At 41.5% G+C, this 20,710-nt stretch overlaps 1 protein-coding gene across 3 annotated transcripts in view; it reads right to left on the bottom strand.

The window, feature by feature from the left end:
* tmem135 (transmembrane protein 135) overlaps positions 1-20,710 on the bottom strand; it is a 540,618-nt gene that overhangs the window by 65,630 nt on the left and 454,278 nt on the right. For all 3 annotated transcript variants that reach the window (XM_072577755.1, XM_072577754.1, XM_072577753.1), the window contains 2 exons: positions 20,650-20,691; positions 14,067-14,231 (listed from right to left, as the gene is read on the bottom strand). In XM_072577755.1, coding sequence (XP_072433856.1) covers positions 14,067-14,231; positions 20,650-20,691 — 207 coding nt within the window. The remainder of the gene's footprint in view (positions 1-14,066; positions 14,232-20,649; positions 20,692-20,710) is intronic.

Genomic DNA, 20,710 nt, shown 5'->3' with positions numbered 1-20,710 from the left:
TAGATGTTTACAGCACAATAATGTGACTTCTTGTATCAGCACCAGTCTACAAGGGTCTGACAATACTAATCACAGTTTCCAGCTCTTCGCTCATTGGTTTGGAGGTTAAAGCAATGCAAATGAATATCTAAGCAGTGCTCAAATGTCACAAGATTTTCTGACTCAACCACTCCTTCAGACAGTCTGCACCAAATTGCCAACACCCACAGCATGAAAAGATCTCTGAGTAACTTAAGTGACGTAAGGTTAAGACATGGCAGGACAGCTTGGTCAGGTAGGCACCATGCCTGCAGTATGTCAGAAGTCATAGATACGACCACTAACTGCATGCTGCAAGCGTCACCAACTGCAGAAACTGGAGATCCAAGTTTCTGTTCAGACAAGCAATGGCAGAAAGCACTGTGACACATCCACAAGGCTGAGAATTATGTGAATAGCATACTCATAGTGGTGGTCATATGGCAGCCCAGGAGCAAGCAGGCATAAAGGGTATGGGTGATCGCCAGGCAGTCTAAGAAACTAGGAAGGTGGTGCAGGAGACACCCCAGGTCCCACTCATTAATTGCTTTTCTATTTTAGATGTTGATTAGGGAATAGGATGGTTAGAGGAGAGTAGTCAAAAAGAAGCTTTTAGCTCTAAAGATGGTTCAGCTGTCCATGAAGGGAAGAAGATGGGAAGAGCAGTAATGATAGGAGTTTCATTAGTTTCATTAGTCAGAAGTTGTAATTCCCGATTCACCCAATGATATGCAGTGAGCTAGAAAGGTGACTGAAAAGCAGAATCTCAAGCAATAATCTTAGGATTACCTATTTCTTCTCAACCTTAGTGTGTTTGGAAACACCATATGAGAATTGTGATTGAACACTTGGCTGTAAAACAAAATTGGAGGGACAACATAAGATATTAGAGACATTAAGAGCTGTCTGGGGTTGCTGGGACCTCTACAGATGATCAGTTCTAACAGGACTGGGACTTGCACCTTCACGGAAAGTCCTGCTGCTATTTCAACAAGGGTTTAAATTAGATTGGCAGGGGAGCTATGTTTCAAGGGAATTAAAAGTAGCATGAGGAAAAGTAGAAATTAAAATTAGAAGACAGGTGAAATGTAGATAAGCATCAACAGGATTGGAAGAAGGAAAAACATAAAAGAAAAAGCAAAATTAAAGGCACTCTATATGATGCATATAGCATTAAAACAGGTTGAGAACTTGAATGCACAAATAATACTAATTTACCTCATTTAATTGACATGATGGAAATGTAGCTGCAGGGCAGCTAAGACTTGGACCTGAATACAAAAGGGTATTGGACATTTCAGAAACGTAAGCAAAGAGGGAAAATGATGGGTAGTAGGAATTTTAATAAAGGACGAGATCAGTACATCAGATCATTAGATCAAAGGATCAAATGTGGAATCCAAGTATGGAGCTAAGAAGCTGCAAGGGACAGCAAAATTGAAGGAGCTGTTGGGTAAAGCTGGCCACAGTATACATCACGAAATTAGAGATACATATAAGGTGGCTAATGCAGCAATAACTTCAATTAACATAGACTGGCTGACATAAATCAGCAAAAATAATGCAATGGACACTGTAGCATTGAACAGAAATCCCCGTCATATAAAATACTGGACAAGACCCTGGACTTTACTAACATCTAAAATACTGGGCTCAGGTTGCAAACACACAACACAGCCAGAATGATTTCTGCCTGGGACTGCTGTTCAGCCTGGAATTCCAATTTAAATCTTCACTCTAAACTAAACCTAGCACTGTAGACCACAACTAACTTCTACACCTTGGGCAACCAGGCACAGACAATATGGGACCAACATACATACTGAACATGCAACTTCAATCAAAATCCATTCACACATATTCTTAGCTATCAGGAAGCCAATTGACTTCAAAGGGAACACCAGAAACACAATGGCAAGTACAGATTTGGAACCAAGTTAAAGGGCTCACAATTAGTACAATTGCAGGCCCCAATCTTACCTGAAGTAGCAATTCCCAGGTGAGATTGCAGCAGCTATCCCCAGGCGGGTTCAAGGGAGCTATTCCCCAGGTGTTCCAAACAGCTATCCCCAGAAACATTCTGAGGAACCAACAGCTAATTCCAGTTGCTATTTATAAGAGCCATCTCCAGAAGGTGGATCCTGACAGCAATTCTAAGAGCTACCAAAAAGAGTCTGTTCTGAACCAGGGGAACCAGCTGCAACCAACCATGACCATGAGATCCAAGAACTGACAAGCTCCAAAAACCAACCGACATCACATGGCCTCAGACATGTCCTTAGGTGAAAACTGGGCCAGCAAAACCACCAGAAACGAAGGAAAACCAAGTACTTATCCAACAGATCAACTAAGTGTCCTACCGCATCAGCCCAGACTGAAGGCCTACGCAGTTCAAACTCTTCATCCAAGCACTGGGTACAGCAAGTGGAAAAAACCAGCTGTACTTCAAAATCGCGTTTTCCTCAGTTTAAGCTCCTCAGTGGTGAGCTTAAACTACCGAAACCCAAACCTTCCAACTGAGCTAGCAAGGGAAGGGAAGGCGGGTGATGACAGAAAGCCTGATTCAAGTTTCTGTGGTTAAAACTGTTGCTTTAGGTTCTAATAGTGTTTAATTTAATAGGGTATTTAATTACTGTCCTTTATATAATTACATTAATAATTTAACTGTTTACTGCTTTTACCTGTATTTCTTGTATTATACCCTTTGTATTTAAATAAATGCAGAGATTCTTTTGCTCTGAAACATCTGTCTCCTGCTTTCTTCATTTCACATTCCCTAAACAAGTCTAGTGTCTAGAACTAGAGATCTAGAGCCAGACGGGATATACCCAAGGTTACTACATGTAGCAAGGGGAAGAGATTGCTGAGTCTTTGGCGATGATCGTTGCGTCCTCGCTGTCCACTGGAGTAGTGCCAGATGTTTGGAGGGTTACAAATGTTATTCCCTTGTTCAAGAAAAGGAACAGGGATAATCCTGGGAATTACAGGCCAGTCAGTCTTATGTCAGTGGTGGGCAACGTATTGAAGAGAATTCTGAGAGACAGGATTTATGATAACTCGATATACTCATGTAAAAGTCGATTTCATGTAAAAGTCCACCTTTTATTTTTATCCAAAAGTCTTTCATCTTCCATCTTTTCTAAAAGGTAATCGTACTATACTGCATTATAAACTTCTCACAAAGGAAACTGCATGTTCCCATTAACCCATTAAATGAAATCGCATTCACTTATTCCGGTAACTCTACTCATCATTCTCTGTTTACTATATTGCATCTCTACTGATTCATTCATTCATTCATAACCCTACTTAGCCCACTTGCTTTACACAGCATGTTTTGATTAATTGATTGATTCATTCATATTGGTACGAAGTCACTTGGTACTTACGCACTTTGTTCACAATAGATCCAAAAGTTAATACTATTAAAAAGTTAATCATTTTAATTGTGCCATTATATCTGAATAAAAAGGAGATATATTAGCTACATATATCTTTAATTCCTTGGCAAATTTGTTAATGTTGTTGAGGTTCATTACATACGAGAGTAAATGGGAGGGAAATTGAAGAATTTGGTGGGAAAGTTTAAGACGCTTACACATACAGAATTTAATAAACTTTTCACTTTATGTGTGCCATTATACCAGGCCATGACAATGTTGAACGGTGTGATTTTTCAGAATTTCAATGACTCTTTAACATGTTAAATTTTCATACCGGTACATGCAAATATAATTTACTACCAGTAATTCATTCTTGTTTCTCTTGCTTTTATTCATTAATTCCTTCTACTGTAATTTATTGTGCTTTTCTTCTTTACCCAGGACTAGTTGAGCGATCAAATCAACTTCTGCTAATATGGTATTTCGAACTGCAGCATGAATTTCAGCCCCTCAAAACTAGTGCCTGTGCAAAAGTCAACCCTATAAATTGAACCTTTAAAAATAGTGTAAATAATTTGACTTTTACCTGAACATATACGGTACTTGGAAAACCATCGTTTGAATAGAATGAGTCAGCATATGGCTTTGATAGGGGCAGGTCATGCCTCACAAACCTGAATGAATTCTTTGAGGATCTGACATAACATGTTTTTAGATTAGATTACTTACAGTGTGGAAACAGGCCGAAGCGCAACCCATCCAAACCCATTCCCCCACATTTACCCCTTCACCTAACTCTACGGGCAATTTAGCATGGCCAATTCACCTAAGCTGCAAATTTTTGGACTGTGGGAGGAAACCGGAGCATCCGGAGGAGACCCACGCAGACACAGGGAGAATGTGCAAACTCCACACAGACAGTTGCCTGAGGCAGGAATTGAACCCAGGTCTCTGGCGCTGTGAGGCAGCAGTGCTAACAACTGTGCCGCCCACGTTGATGAAGATAGAACAGTGGGTGTGATGTACATGGATTTTAGCAAGACATTTGATAAGGTCCCCATGGTAGGCCCATTCAGAAAGTAGGGAGACATGGGATACAGTGAGACCTGTCTGTCTGGATACAGAATTGGCTGGCCCACAGAAGACAGGTGTTTGATGGAAAGCATTCAGCCTGAATGACCAATGGTGTTCTGCAGGATTGGTTCTGAGACCTCTGCTCTTTGTGATTTTTATACATTACTTGGATGAGGAAGTGGAAATGTGGGTTAGTAAATTTGCTGACGGCACAAAGGTTGGTCAAGTTGTGGATAGAGTGGAGGGCAGTGGTAGGTTGCAATGAGACATCGACAGGATGCAGAACTGGTCTGATAAGTGGCAGATGGAGTTCAACCTGGAAAAGTGTGAAATCATTCGAATTTAACAGGGTTAAAGGCAGGAATCTTAGCATCGTGGAGGAACAGAGGGATCTTGAGGTCCATGTCCATATATCCTGCCACCCAAGTCGATTGGGTTTTTAAGAAGGTGTATGGTGTGTTGACTTTCATTAGCAGAGCAATTAAGTTTAACTGCTGCAAGGTTATGCTGCAGCTCTACAGAGTCGAGAGTGTGTTGCTCGAAAAGCACAGCAGGACAAGCAGTATCCGAGGAGCAGGAGAATCAATGTTTCAGGCATAAGTCCTTCATCAGGAAAAACCAAAACGTCAATTCTCCTGCTCCTCTGATGCTGCCTGACCTGCTGTGCTTTTCCAGCACCACACTCGCGACTCTGATCTCCAGCATCTGCAGTCCTCACTTTCTCCTCCCTGCAACTCGAAAGCACCCTGGTTAGACCACACTTGCAATATTGGAAATGTCTGTCATGAGCGGGCATAATTTTAATGTAATTGGTGGAAGGTTTAGGGGCGATGTCAGAGGTAGGTTCTTCACTCAATGGGTGCGTGGAATGCACTGCCAACAGTGTTAGTAGAGTCAGATACATTAGGGACATTTAAGCAACTCTTGGGCAGGCACATGGAAGTTCGTACAATGAAGGGTATGCAGGTTATTTGATCTTAGAGTAAGATAAAAGGTCGGCACAACATCAGAGAAAAAGGGACTGTATTGGGCTGTACTGTTCTATGTTTTCTATGTTCTATCTGGGGGTGATTCAACCTACCTAAAATCAACAAATTACTGATCGCAAACAGAATCCTGTAAGACATTCCTCAAATGCATGTGTGTGATGGTTTCTGGTGCAATAGGAGGAGGAACCAACTAGGGATCAGGTTATTTTTCTTTTGATGTTAATTAATGAGAAACAGCTAACCAACAACATTAGTGCAAAGCAGTCTTTGAGAAGTAGTGATCATAACATGATAGTATTTCACATTAAGATTGAAGACAATATGATTCATTCCTGAAGCAGGACCTTATATGTAAAGGAGATGATTATGCTATGAAAGTTAGGTTGGCTATGATGAATTGAGAAAATTTACAAAAGATTGGATGGTAGACAGGCTATAGCCAACTATTTAAATAAATTGTATGTAGTCTACAATAGATATACATTCCTCAAACACACACAGCACAGTGAACTAAAAGTAAAGTCTGCATTAGATCAAAGGAAATGGATAACAAGAATGCCAGAAAAACTGGCAAATCTGACAAATGGCAGTAGTTTAGAACACAACAAAGCAGGACCGAGAATTGATAAAGGAAGGGGAAACTGAATATTAATACAAATAAGGAACATCAAGGTGGAGTGTAAACGATATGCAAAAAGAAAAAGATTAACTGGGACAAATGCAGACCCATCACAAATGGCATTAGGAGAACGTAAAGGGGAAAACAGAGAAATGTCAGAGAAACTAAACAGTTAATTCATGTCTGTCTTCACAGAAGCAGCTGCAGAAAATCTCTCAAAAATACTCGGCAATTAAGAGACTCACGTAAATCAGGAACTGAAATTAATTAGTATTTGAAAAGCTAACCGGATTCCAGATTGATAAATCCCCTGGAGCAAATAAGGTTAACTCCAGAATGTTGAATGTGCCGAGAGAATCAGTGAGCTTACTTCCAGTTATTGTTTAAAAATTCTATAGGTTTTGGAAAGGTTCCTGTGGACTGTGAAGTAGGAAATATAGACTACTATTTAAGAAAACTGGAAGAGAGAGAATGAAGAACTGTTAGTTCTAACAGACTTGTTAGTTGACCTCAGTAGTCAGGAAAATATTAGACTTTAATTCAAAGGATAGGATAATTGGATATGTGTAAAAGGATGGTAAAATTGGTCAGAGTCAACATGGATTTATGAAAGGGAAATGACAATGAATAAACTTGCAGAGTTTTCTGAGGACATTATTGTAACAATGATAAAGCAGACTCTGTGGGTCTGGTGTATTTGAATGTCCATAATGCACCACAGAGGAGCTTAGTAAATAAAATAGGTGGCATGAGATTTAAGGAAATATACTACAAAGAATTGACATTTGGTTATTAGGCAGAAAGTGAGAATAGGAATGAACAAGTTGGGTACTACAAGGATAAGTGCTCAGTCCATGTCTGTTATCACAACTATAAATACTCTGGCTGTTGTCAACAACTAAAATTTAAGACCATAAGATGAAAGGGCAGACGTAAGCTGTTCAGCCTACTAAGTCAGTTCCACTATTCAATAAGATCCTGGTTGATCTGATAATCAACTCCACATTCATGCCATAATGAATTCTCCAAGTTCATTACTGTCCGAAAGGAGAAAATCCTCCTCCTCTTTGTTTGAAATGACTGACCATTTTGTGAATATGCTACTCCTTTAACAAGGTTATACTGTCCTTGTTAAGAGGGGTTTTAAAGGCATAGGTTCCGATACATTTGGAAATGTCTACCTTGAAAATGCTTAAGTGTTTTTTGAAACACTTGTACAATGAAAAGGGGTGGCCAGTTCTCCCAGTTTAGGATTTTGTTTGGTTTGGTTTTAGCAAGCAGTCTGTTTTGAGGCTGCTGGTCAAAGTAACAGCTCCATGCTGATCCTCTCTCTCTCTCTCGCTCTCTCTCTCTCTCTCTAACATTTTGCTCCTGTAAGAACCTTTGTTTGATTGTACCTTTTTGCCATAGGGGTGTTATGAAGTGTTGCGGGAAATCAGGACAGCTTTTGTTAAGTTGAGTTTGTGTTGGTTGGGTTTTCAAATAGTTATGTCATTCTAAATTTAGTTTTCTTTTATTAGTTTATAAATAAATTCTGTTTTGTTTAAAACGGAGTGATTAGGCCAGCTGTATCACTACTGGAATATCCACTTTAACCACCTGCTTAAAACAACTAGAAAAGTTAGGGTCTGAGCTACATTCTTGAAATATGTTGAGGGGGAATGGATTGGTCCATAACACTTTGCTCTGAGATGATGCCTTCTGGTTCTAAACTCTTCCTCAAGGGAAAACAACCACTCTGCATCTAATCTGTCAAGCCCCTTAAGAATCATGTATGTTTCAATAAGGTCACTTCTCATCTTTTTAAATGCCAATGATTACAGGCTCCTCCTACTCATAATACTCCAACCCGTCCCAGAAAATATCCCTCCACAGCTGAATTCAACCCACTTCTCTCCAGTGCCTCCAATGCCAGTTTATATTTACTTTGATAAGTGGATTAAATCTGTTCACAGTATTCCATTTAAGTCTCCTACTTTTATACTTCATTCACTTCAAAATAAAGGCAAACAGTCCATTTGCAATCACTATTTCCCAATGAACTTGGATGCTAGCATTTTGCAATTCATGAATTCAGGCGAGTGAGGGAAGGTTGTCATAGAGACTTACAAAATTCAAACAGGAATAGACAGGGTTGATGTGGGGAGGATGTTCCTGATGGTGGGTGTGTCCAGAACCAGGGGTCACAGTTTGAGGATTTGGGGTGGACCATTTAGGACAGACATGATGAGACATTTTGTCACTCAGAGTGGTGGACCTGTGGGATTCATTGCTACAGGAAATAGTTGAAACCAAAATATTTAATGTATTCAAAGGGCAGCTAGATATAGCACTTGGGGCAAATGGGACCAAAGATTATGGGCAGAAAGCAGGATTTGGCTATTGAGTTGGATGATCAGCCATGATCGTGATGAATGGCAGAGCAGGCTTGAAGGGCAGAATGGCCACCTCTTGCTCCTATTGTCCATGTTTCTATGTTTTCATGTACAAGGACCCACTAATCCCTGCATGCTGCAGCTTTCTGCAGTCTCATTCCATTTAACTAACATTCAGTTCTTCAAGTCTTCCTGCCAAAGGGCATAATCTCATGTATTTCCACATGATGTTCCACCTGCCAAGTTTTTGCACACTTACTAAAGATGTACCTACACCCCGAGGACTGCAGCAATTCAAAAAGGCACCTCATCATACGGACAATTAGGTTTGGAGATTAAACTTTGGCTTGGTCAGTGATGTCCACAGATCACAAATGCTCAAAAAATCTCTGCATTGTCCCTATTACACACACTCCCTTATAGTCTGTTATCACTTTTACCCTTTTTACTCATTTGCTTAAAACTATTACACTTTTAACATCTCCCAGATATGATGAATAGTCCAGCGTTTCCCAATTTTCTATTCGACAAAGATTAGGCTACCTTAAGAAAGCAGGGAGTGTAAAACTGTCAGATTTTAAATCAGAAAAAATACAACTATTACCACTTCAAAGCTGATGTTGAACTGTTCAAGATGGAAAACAGCCATTTTGTCTGGCCAATTGGCATGTGGGATCCCATTAGTACCAAAGGCTCCTACCCTTAATGGCATCTATATTTATATGCTTATTGTCAGACAGCCAAGATTAGAAAATTTAAAATTAATACTGTAATAGAAAACCTTATTCCTCACTACAGGCTTCTTTAAAGTACTTCTGGTTCTATTGTGTTGGTCTCAGCAAAGCAATAAGAAATAGAAGACCTCTTATTCATTTTCTTATGATCACAACCATTTGACTGTTAGCATTACCCTCGCTAGGCAATAAAGATGTTTGAAACATCTAAGATAATATTGTCTGCTGGTCGTATGATTTGTTTTTTTTTAAGAAGTGATTTACCATTCAAACCTGCTTCATCTCCACTTAAATAATGAATATAAATTACCCAGACTATCCACTGAGACATGTCCTAGTATGAATTACTTGATTCAATTGGAGATTTACAAAAGCACGTCTGTCTCTCAAATTATTTCTGTTTCTCATTTTGTTAAGCAAACATCTGGGTCATTTTTCACTTAGCATCCCATATTCCACAATGGCACATCAACAACTTACTATTTAGTACGTTGAATTAATGTCTGCAAAAGAAATTTATGCTTGAAAAACAAGAAAAAAAATGAAAAGCTCTTCATTTAATTCAGACATCAGACAAAAAGGTTTGGTAACACTTCACTATCACAATTTCAGTTTATTATGATGTCATATGCATGTTGTGAACGAATTCTTCCCCTCTGCCCTTGTTGTTTGAAACATTTGCATTTAAACTTTGCACTGACCATCCCACATGCACTTTAGAGAAAATTACATCTGTTGACAATCACTGAAGTCACAACAGTATCAATCCTGCTGCAAAATTATATTTAATTGAGAAGAAAGCATGACTTTCTATCAAAAGTGGGAGAAAGTGAGGCCTGCAGATGCTGGAGATCAGAGTTGAGTGTGTGGTGGTGCTGGAAAAGCACAGCTGGTCAGGCAGCATCCAAGGATCAGAAGATGAAGGGCTTATGCCTGCTCCTTTTTCTATCAAAAGTGACATGCTTAGCTTGGTTGTAAACAAAAATCACACCAAACTGTTTTACGATTATCTAACTGAAGCTGAAGTAAAATCTTAATCTAAAATCTTAAATTTCATTGATAGCATTTACACCTTTGAATCAAGTGTTATAGGGTTGAAGTCTCCACATGAAGAGACTTGAGCACAGACATTCAAATACAGTGCTAAGAGAGTGTGTTGCATGGCTGAAGATGCCATCTTTCAGATCTGATGTTAAATATAGGCCCTTCTGCCTGTCAAATAGATGAAAAATATGATTTTTAAGACAAGCTGACGAGTAATACCCAGTAGCCTGGCTAATGTCCGTCCCTCAATCAGCAACATAAAGCAGATTAATCTTGTCATTATCGCATTGCTATTTGTAGAAGCTCATGAGACATGATTTTTCCCACACGAAGCTATTAACGATCCTTAATCAGTTTCCCTTTCCACATACATGAAAATTCCATCCTTCAGAAGTTCCTCCAACAACTTCCCCACCACCGATGTCAGGCTCACCTGTCTATAGTTCCCTGGCTTTTCCTTACCACGTTTCTTAAATAGTGGCACCACGTTAGTCAACTTCCAGTCTTCCAGCACCTCACCTGTGGCTATCAATGAACTAAAATATCTCAGCAAGGGGCCCAGCAATCACTTCTCTAGCTTTCCACAGAGTTCTAAGTACACCAGATCAGTTCCTGGGGATTTATTCACCTTTTTGCGATTTAAGACATATAGCACATTCTCCTCTGTAATATGGGCATTTTTCAAGATGTCACCATCTATATCCACACATTTTATATCTTGTATGTCCTTCTCCACAGTATTGTTTCTCAATTTCTCACCGAGTATTGGGTGGTCTATAGTACAATCCCAATAAGGTGATCAAGCCTTCCTTATTTTTCAGCTCCATGCAAATAATTTACCTTGAGGTATTCCGAGGAATATCATCCCTAGGTACAGCTGTAATTTTATCTCTTAGCAAAAACGCCTCTCCCCCTCCTCTTTTGCTACCCCTTCTTTCCCACCTACAGCATTTGTATCCTGGAACATTAAGCTGCCAGTCCTGTCCATCCCTGAGCCACGACTCTGTAATTGCTATGAAATCCCAGTCCCGTGTTCCTAACCATATCCTGAATTCATCTGCCTTCCCTATAAGGCCTCTTATACTGAAATAAATGCACTTTAATTTATCAGTACTACCTCGTTCTTTGCTTTGTTCCTGCCTGTCCTGACTGTTTGACTTGTTCATTTTCCTAACTGTACCAGTCTCAGACTGATCTGTTTCCTCACTACCTCACGGGGTCTCCCCACCCCCAACAAATGTACTAGTTTAACTCCTCCCTAGCAAATCACCCTGTTAGTACATTAGCCCCTTTCCAATCCAGGTGCAATCCATCCTACCTGTACAGGTCACTTCTACTCCAGAGATTCCAATGACCCAAAAATGTGAACCCTTCTTCCCTGCACCAGTTCCTCAGCTACGCATTCATCTACTCTATCCTCCTATTCCTAACCTTACTAGCTTGTGGTATTGGGTGTAATCCAGGTATTACCACCCTTGATGACTGCTTTTTAAAATTCCTGCCTAACTTCCTTTATTCTCCCTTCGGAATCTCATCTTAATCCCTCCCTATGTTGTTAATTCCAACGTGCACAACGACCTCCTGCTGGTCCCTTTCCTCTTTGTGAATATTCTGCACTCTCTCAAAGATAACTTTGATCCTGGCACAAGGGAGACAACATACCATTTTGATTTCTCATTGTCGCCCGCAGAAACATCTGTACGTGCCTCTGACTAGAGAGTACCCTTTCACAATCGATTGCTTGGAACTCGATGTATCCCTTGTTATATTAGAGCCAGTCTTGGTACCAGAAAATAGGCTGTTCCTACTACATTCCCCTGAGAGTGCATCACCCCCTACATTTTCCAAAACAGTATATTGGTTTGAGAAGGATAGCCACAGGAGACGCCTGCACTACGTGCCTCCGTCTCCTACCTTTCTTGGAGGAAACCCATCTACCTGACTGTATCTGCAGTTTTTCTTCTTTCCTACTGAAGAAGTAATGAAGAGCACTGATGAGGGAAGAGCGGTGGATGTGATCTATATGGACTTCAGTAAGGCATTGAACAAGGTTCCTTATGGTAGACTGGTTAGCAAGGTTAGATCTCATGGAATACAGGGAGAACTAGCCATTTGGATACAGAACTGGCTCGAAAGTAGAAGAACAGGATGATGGGGGAGGGTTGTTTTTCAGACTGGAGGCCTGTGACCAGTGGAGTGCCACAAGGATCGGTGTTGGGTCCACTGCTTTTCATCATTTATATAAACGATTTGGATGTGAGCATGGTTGGTATAGTTAGTAAGTTTGCAGATGACAGCAAAATTGGAGGTGTAATCAACAGCGAAGAAGGTTACCTCAGAGTACAATGGGATCTTGATCAGATGGGCCAATGGGCTGAGGAGTGGTAGATGGTGTTTAATTTAAATAAATGTGAGATGCTGCATTTTGGAAAGGAAAATCAAGGCAGGACTTTTATATTTAATGGTAAGATCCTGGGAATTGTTCCTGAACAAAAAGACTTTGGAGTGCAGGTTCACAGTTCCTTGAAAGTAGAGTCAAAGGTAGATGGGATAATGAAGAAGGCGCTTGGTATGCTTTCTTTTCTTGGTCAGAGTATTGAGTACAGGAATTGGGAAGTCAAGTTGCAGCTGTACAGACATTGGCTAGGCCACATTTGGAATATTCTGTGCAATTCTGGTTTCCCTCCTTTCAAAAGTATGTTGTGAAACCTGAAAGGGCTCAGGGATGTTACCAGGGTTGGAGTGTTTGAGCGATAGGGAAAGGCTGAATAGTCTGGGGCTATTCTTCCTGGAGCTTCGAAGGCTGAGGGGTGACTTTAGAGGGGTTTATTAAGTCATGAGGGACATGGATAGTGTAAGTATACAGGGTCTTTTCTCTGAGGTGGGGGGAATCCAGAACTAGAGCGCATAGGTTTAGGGTGAGAGGGGAAAGTTTAAAAAGGACCAAAGGGGCAACATTTTCACACAAAGGGGGTGCTGCGTGTATGGAATGAGCTGCCAGAGGAAGTGGTGGAGGCTGGTACAAATGAAAACATTTAAAAGGCATCTGGATGAGTATATGAATAGGAAGGGTTTAGATGGATGTGTGCCAAGTGCTGGCAAATGGAAGTAGATTAATTTAGGATATCTAGTCAGCCTGGACGAGTTGGACCAAAGGGTTTGTTTCCATGTTGTACAGCTCTATGACTCTATATCATGCAAATCGGCTGCTGTGCTACTTGCATCACAACTGCAGTTAAAAAAATACTTAACTAGTTGCAGAACACTTTGGTATCTCCTGAGGTTGTTAAAGACACTAAGTATGTGTTTCTCTGTAAATGAGAGTTTTTTTTTAAAAGACTGGTTATCACATTATCTTCATGGAGAATGCATAAACTTGCAATCTGTTTTTGATGTGCCTGAGCACCCAATGTATTAACTCGTTAAAATAAACTTCCAAGTTTTTAAATTCTTGGCTTATCATCTGATTTTGTTATTTTTAAATGTTGAAGTTAAACCGTTTCATCTAGGAGGAAGTAAGGACTGCAGATACTGAAATTCCTGATGAAGAGCTCACGCTGGAAAAGTCAACTCTCCTGCTCCTCAGATGCTGCCTCACCGGCTGTGCTTTTCCAGCATTACACTCTTCGCGTCAAATTTTTTCATAACTGATGCAATTGGTGTCTACTGAAACTTTGGTCTCTCGCTAATGTAATGAGTAGTGCCACAGGTTATCTTGACTTATTCAAAAAAATATTTTTCCTATGGTCTCTTGCTTACATTGTTAAGACAATGGAAATAATGCCTCTCTCAGACAAAAAATAAGATTGGTAATTGAAATATTTTCTTACATTCTGTCAACAAGTTGTCTTGTCAAGGCTAGCAGAGACTTCTTGGTCTTCTTGTTTGGATCTTCTATTGCCTGGTGCTCAGTCGTCTGACTACTGGGTACACTGATATTCCGCGGTTCTGCCAAAATTGGATGTGTTGGAATTTCTTCCTTTCCAACAATAAACCTAATATATGGGAATCAACAACATTTCTCGTGAAGTAAAATGCAAACAAACAGCACTGTGAATCTTTAAATTTCCAATGTGGTGAGTCATTGAGTTACTTAAAAATACAAATCAGGATTGAGGTTGGAAATGATTTAATCTTTACATTTAAATCCAAGGCTCCTTGATAGCTTTGTTACAAATGTATTACCATGTAACTCCCAGTCTGGTTTCAGTCAGCAATCGCAGTTCAGGGAGCAGTTGAAATACCATTTGTGGTTTTGACACCCCTAGGTTAAGGGATGGAAATCATTATTCAAGTTTCAAAATCCAGATAATTGCCTTGTGGCCCAGCTGGAAATTCTGTGTGTTAACACAGAGAGGACAGAGTAACTTGCCAGCATTCAATGCCAAGCATTACATATGAAGCACAGCCATTTCAGTTATGTACAGCAGACATGGACATGGAATTGCTCATTCACACAAAATTTGAATACAATAAGAAAAAACAACAAAGTTGAAGACCTCAAAATGTATTAAAGCAAAAATTAACTACTTACACAGGTCATAATTCAGAAATTAAATCAGATAAACAAAAACCTGGCAAATTTATGCTACCAATGCACAAGGAAAACACTGGTGACTCGTAACTGAAACCATCTGTAATTTACATTGACAATACCACATTTTAGACGTCAGGTCATCAATGGAGTTGTGATATTCCAGATGCACTTCAAGAATTCATGCATTTCTGCCATAAAGAGGGGCTATTTGAAGGCTTCATAACACAGAGATTGACGGTTTGGTAATGCTGGTTACCAGTCTACCTCATTATCTTCAATAAGTACACCAGTCATTAATATCAATTAATAGTTATGATACAATAAAGCAATTTCTTTTAAATTTAACAAGTTGAGAGTCATAATATTTCAAAGTGCAGATGTTTTATCTATACACGAGTGAAGACAGATTCAATGGTTTCTATTTATTATTTTTAATTATTCTATTCTTTCTCATTATTCTATTTATACTCTTACCAGATCTGAAAAAAAATTACTATAAAATTCAATATTGCTTTAAAATTGCAGTTGATTTCCAACTTCTACCTTCTTCAGTTTTTACCTAAGTTCTCCTGAATAATGCTATTTTGAAACACTCACAAGAGAGCCTTTTTTAGAGTCTTTACATCGCCCGTCGATGTTTTGGACTCTCTAGCATCACCACAGTCCAAGGATACTGGTGGTAACTGGTGTTATATGACGCTCGGGTATTGGTGATCCTCCATCGGTCTGGTATCAGACTGATTGTGTTTTTGGTGGGCCGCATCCCTGTTTTTATTTTTTTTTAAGCGGGGGTTGGCCAGTCCTGGTCTCCGGCCAGAGCCGGTTAATGGTAGTTTGTTCACTTATCACTAAAGAGTTGTAATACTTCAAGTATCAGTGATAATGTGAATCTGGATGTCTATTGAGCGAAGGTTTCAAATCTTTCTATGCCGAGGAATTTCATTAGGCTGTTTTTCAGGCCCAGCCACTTGCCTCGAGCGCCCATCACAAAGCCAAAGTACTTAGGTTCAGAGCCTCCCATCAATTCCGTTGTCTTGGTGTTAAGGTGTTTATATTTCTCGCCTTTCTCACGCTATGCCATTTCCAGTGCTTTGCTGTCATTTTTGTACCGCTCTGTGACATCAACTACCACGATATTTTGATCTTTCTTAAACATGAGATCGGGTTTCCACAGTGAACCGTCTTTTGCGAATAACCTGGGCTCAACGTACAATGCCCAGCTGTACTTACTGACATGCTTTTGCAGCTGGTCTGCGATCTTATTATGGCATTTTATTCAAGCGTTTTTGACAAATGGGCAGCATCCTGACATGTGTGAGATGGTGTCGAGTGCCGTCTCACACCTTCAGCAAGTTTTGTTTCTATTCGGTCTTCCCCTGGATAGGGTGGCTCTTGTTGGTAATAGATTACATCGCAAGAGCAAGCTGTTTATAAACTGTGAGGATTTCTGTTGGATTGCTGATTTCAGCCACGAGTTAGAGATCCTGTTGTCTCTGAAATACTGGACGCCTGAGCCTTGACACTCCAGCCTTCGCCACTTTTCAAATTCCCACTCTCACCATCCTGCATACCTGTTGGGCAGTTTCTGTCGCCCGACGTCTGCCTCCTGGAGTGCTGACATAATGGCCTGGATGTGAGTCATCAGGACCATTTCCCCTTCGCTGCCGTTTTGGCTGCTGGTCGGAAATCTTCAATTTATTTAAGGACTTTGAGCTTGTGCAGTCCTGCAACGGTGTCTGTGTTGCATTCTCCTTTATCCTGAAAGGAGGCCCGAATTATCACATTGTTGGACATCTCTAATGCCTCCAGTTTGTGGAGGATCATGGATAGAATTTGCACCTCCAGTTTTGGGACAGCTATACTACCGTTCCTGTTGCTGGCATACAAGACTACATCAGTGGTATGAGGTGGAAGGTGGAGGACTTCTTTTGTGGCATCACGGATGATCTGGTCCAGTTTTATAAGTGTGCATCGAGATGCTTCGGATAGGACCAGATGGAAATACAATCTGGGGATGACATGAGTTTTTAGGATCTCCAGCCATTGCCTTGGTCGGAGAGATGCTGCCTGTATTCCTTTAACCCAGGTCTTAAGCCTCTCCTCCCATTCTCCTTCACACACACCTGCCCATAGATTGATACGGGCACCCAGGTATTTCTCTGTATCGCCTGGGGATATATAAGCTACGGATTCACTGCGCAGCTTCCAGTTATCGAAGTGGCTGTTTCAGAAGGTCTTCGTCTTAAACATACAATGGAAGCCCTTTGTCTTCGCGATGTTAATACTAAGACCCGTATGGTCACAATATGACTGGAGCAGCCTCAGATTCCTCACCATACCGGTGTGAGAGTCAGTCAGAAGGTCTATGTCATCTGCGATGGCCAAAGTCGAGCAGTTGACACTTCCGCCACCCAGGAACATGGCGATGTTAGCGATGTTAAATGATACTGGTGAGAGTGGGTCGCCCTACTTTACACGGCACGGTGGCACAGTGGGTGGGCGGCACGGTGGCACAGTGGTTAGCACTATTGCCTCACCTCGGTTCAATTCCCACCTCGGGCAACTGTCTGTGTGGAGTTTGCACATTCTTCCTGTGCCTGCATGGGTTTCCTCTGGGTGCTCTGGTTTCCTCCCACAGTCCAAAACGTGCAGGTTAGGTGAATTGACAATGCTAAATTACCGGTAGTGTTAGCTGAAGGAGTAAACGTAGGGGAATGGGTCTAGGTGGGTTTCTCTTCGGAGGGTCGGTGTGGACTTGTTGGACCGAAGGTAATCCAATCTAATCAATGTTTATTGGGGTGGTAGTGTTACCGTCCCCTTCCACCATGTTGTATTGTCAGTGTAGAGATCCTTGATCAGACCTACAAAGGCTTTGGGAGGTTGCGCTCTTTGTAAAGTTTTCAGTAGTAGCTTGTGCCCAACCGAGTTGAACACTTTCGCCAGATCAACAAAGACAACCGAGAGGTCCTTGCGGTTATGCTTTGCTCCCTTAATAATGTTCTCGAGGATGGCAATGTTTTCATTGCACCCGGGAGTGGCTGCTAAGAACCCCTTTTGCCTGTTGTTAATTTCGACTGTTTCACTGAGGCATTTTGCCATTATTTTTGTGAAAATTCGTAGCAGCATCAAACCAATAGTTATCGGCCGCCAGTTGTCGATGTTTTTCAGGCGGTCTTTATCCTCACTTAGTAATCAAGACTGTTGACTCTTTCTCAGTGATTCCGGTATCGTGCTTGATTTGAGCCATAGGGAGAAGAGTCGGTGTAGACACATTTCCTCCTCTTCATGGATTAATCGTATAATCGCTCAGTTTCAGGCCGTTTGGTCCAGTGGCAATGTGCGTGTTCATCCCCTTGATGGGTGCCTCGACATCTTCTACCTCCACGGGTTTCATCAAGGATCCGTCATCTACGTTCCCAGTATATGGAGCGTACTTATTTCGGTTTGATTTCTGGTTCGGTATCGACAGTTTCTCACGGAAACATGCCTCCAGTCCCTCTTTTGAGAGAGGACAAGTGGATGAGGTCAGCACTCCCATGATCCCGCAAGCTAGTTGGTGCCGGTTGGTTTTGTAGTGCTGCTGTATCACTCTAAACAGCGGTCTACATGCTGCCCATGTTTTCTTTGTCCCGGTCTTGTTACTGGTCTTTTTGTATTTATTAGCCTGGCTTATTTCGTTTTTTCTGTCTCTCCCTACTATTCATTAGTAGGGTGATAATACTTTCTATCAGTCCCATCCCTAGGGTAAGTGTGTCCGGGTAGTTCCTTGTGCTCAAGAGCTCCTCAACTTGTGTTAGCTGGTCATCTATGTCCCTATGCTTAGAGATGGAGGCTGGTGTTCTGCAGCTGGCTCTTTGGCACAGGTTTGGATCACTGAAATTTTCCTGGACCGCTCTGCCTCCGATTCGTGCGAGTCACTGGTTATGCTTGACTTGTTTGGGTTTGGACCTTTGTCAGGGTGTTTGCAAGGTTTTTGCGTTTGTCCAAGATGTGCTTGGGTGTTTTCATTTTAAGGATGTCGACAATCGATTTATTCATGAATTTGCATCCTGCAAATCTCACTTCTAGTTCCGCCAGGAGTGCCATCTCCTCCTGTGAGTATACGCGATCACTTCTCCCTGGTTGAGTGCAGTTTTGAGGAGATTTCCATTCCATAGAATAGGATGTTGATGCCTCTCGTGTTGACCAAGTCTCGCCTGAATTGTAAGCCATTGGTTACAAGCGCTGCATACAAAGTCCCCTGTTGGAGGGGGTTTCTTACCTTTGCATTTGGGGTAATGGCAGGAGATTGCGTGGTACTCTTCTGCTTTGTCGCAGCATTAACATTTTGTTCGAATGTTCTTAATTTTGTGCACCTTAGTCATATGGGGCGGCACTGTGGCTCAGTGGTTAGCACTGCTGCTTCACAGCACCAGGGTCCCAGGTTCGATTCCAGCCTTGGGTGACTGTCTGCATGGAGTTTGCACATTCTCCTCGTGTCTGCGTGGGTTTCCTCCGGGTGCTCCAGTTTCCTCCCACAGTCCAAAGATGTGCAGGTCAGGTGAATTGGCTATGCTAAATTGCCCGTAGTGTTAGCTGCATCAGTCAGAGGGAAATGGGACTGGGTGGTTTACTCTTCGGAGGGTCAGTGTGGACTTGTTGGGCCAAAGGGCCTGTTTCCACGCTGTAGGGGATCTAATCTAATCTGGATCTTAAACAGGCTCACCGTGGGGAAGAGGGTGTCGCAATCCTTGCGAAACAGCCCATTGATGGGGTAATGGATTATTACCTCCCGGACAGACGTTCTGACATATACTGGTTCGATCATAACTCCTCCTATGAAGGCAGTTGTCTTGGTTGTCATATCACCAGTCTTGGTTTCAGTCTCTTTAGCCATATGATCTGTGCCCTGCATCAAAATTTGATAACTCTTGCTGTCGAAGGTTTGGGTAGTCATGCTTATCCCGTCTAGAGGGTGGGCTGCCCACCCAGTTCCTTCTCTAACTTATCTATCTTATCTACTGGATGAGCCGGCTCCCTGGCAGGGGTGGCCAGCTCAGCTCCATGTAGAGCAGGAGATATCTCCTCAAGATCGCTGTGTCGGTTTGAACTGAGATGGATCCTGTTGCCAGTTTTGTTGAGCAGGCACATTTACAACCTAAAGACTTAACACAGTTCGCAGTGTGGACAAGGCTGCAGGGAGGACACTTCCCAGCCGGACTGTTCCATTGAAAATGGAAAACTCATGACTTTTGAAAGCCATATCGAAGTATCCGATCTGCGTGGACCATGGCCATCTCACACTTTTTCTCAGTCGTTTTGTCACTCAGCAGCCAAGGCTACTGAGCTTACCAGCGGTGCCAACGAGGAGGCATGACACCAGCTATGTGCCAAAAATACATCAAAACGTCATTGTTACTCCTGCGTTAGGAAGAGCTGCTTTAACTTCCTGCAAAAAGAATGCCATCAGTCTGACATTGTACACATACAACCAAGGGAGAAAGTGAGGACTGCAGATGCTGAGATCAGAGTTGAGTGTGTGGGGTCAGGCAACATCCGACGAGCAGGAAAATTGACATTTCAGACATACGCCCTTCATAATAGTATGAATAGTTTGGGAAACTTGGTTGGCATGGACGTGTTGGACAAAAGGATTTGTTTCTGTGTTATGTGACTCTATGACTAATTCAGCAACAGCTATACACAGGCATTGATCATCTTTATTTAATAAGTGGTGTCATCCAGGTTGCACAATCCTGAAACTGGAACAGAAGCTATCCATAATAGAAAGCTTCTTTGTAAACTTATATGTAACTGCACTTATGTTTATTGTGTAGTCTTGTGAGCAAACAAAATGACCAAATAAAATGTAGAAAATTCACATTTGATCTACTTACTTGAGTGCTGAGAAAGCAAATCCCTTGAGGCCATCTTTGCATCTGGAAAACAAATGTCACT

This window comes from Chiloscyllium punctatum, chromosome 9, assembly GCF_047496795.1.
Source record: "Chiloscyllium punctatum isolate Juve2018m chromosome 9, sChiPun1.3, whole genome shotgun sequence".
NCBI lineage: Eukaryota > Metazoa > Chordata > Chondrichthyes > Orectolobiformes > Hemiscylliidae > Chiloscyllium > Chiloscyllium punctatum.
This window is presented reverse-complemented; position numbering and strand designations above follow the sequence as displayed.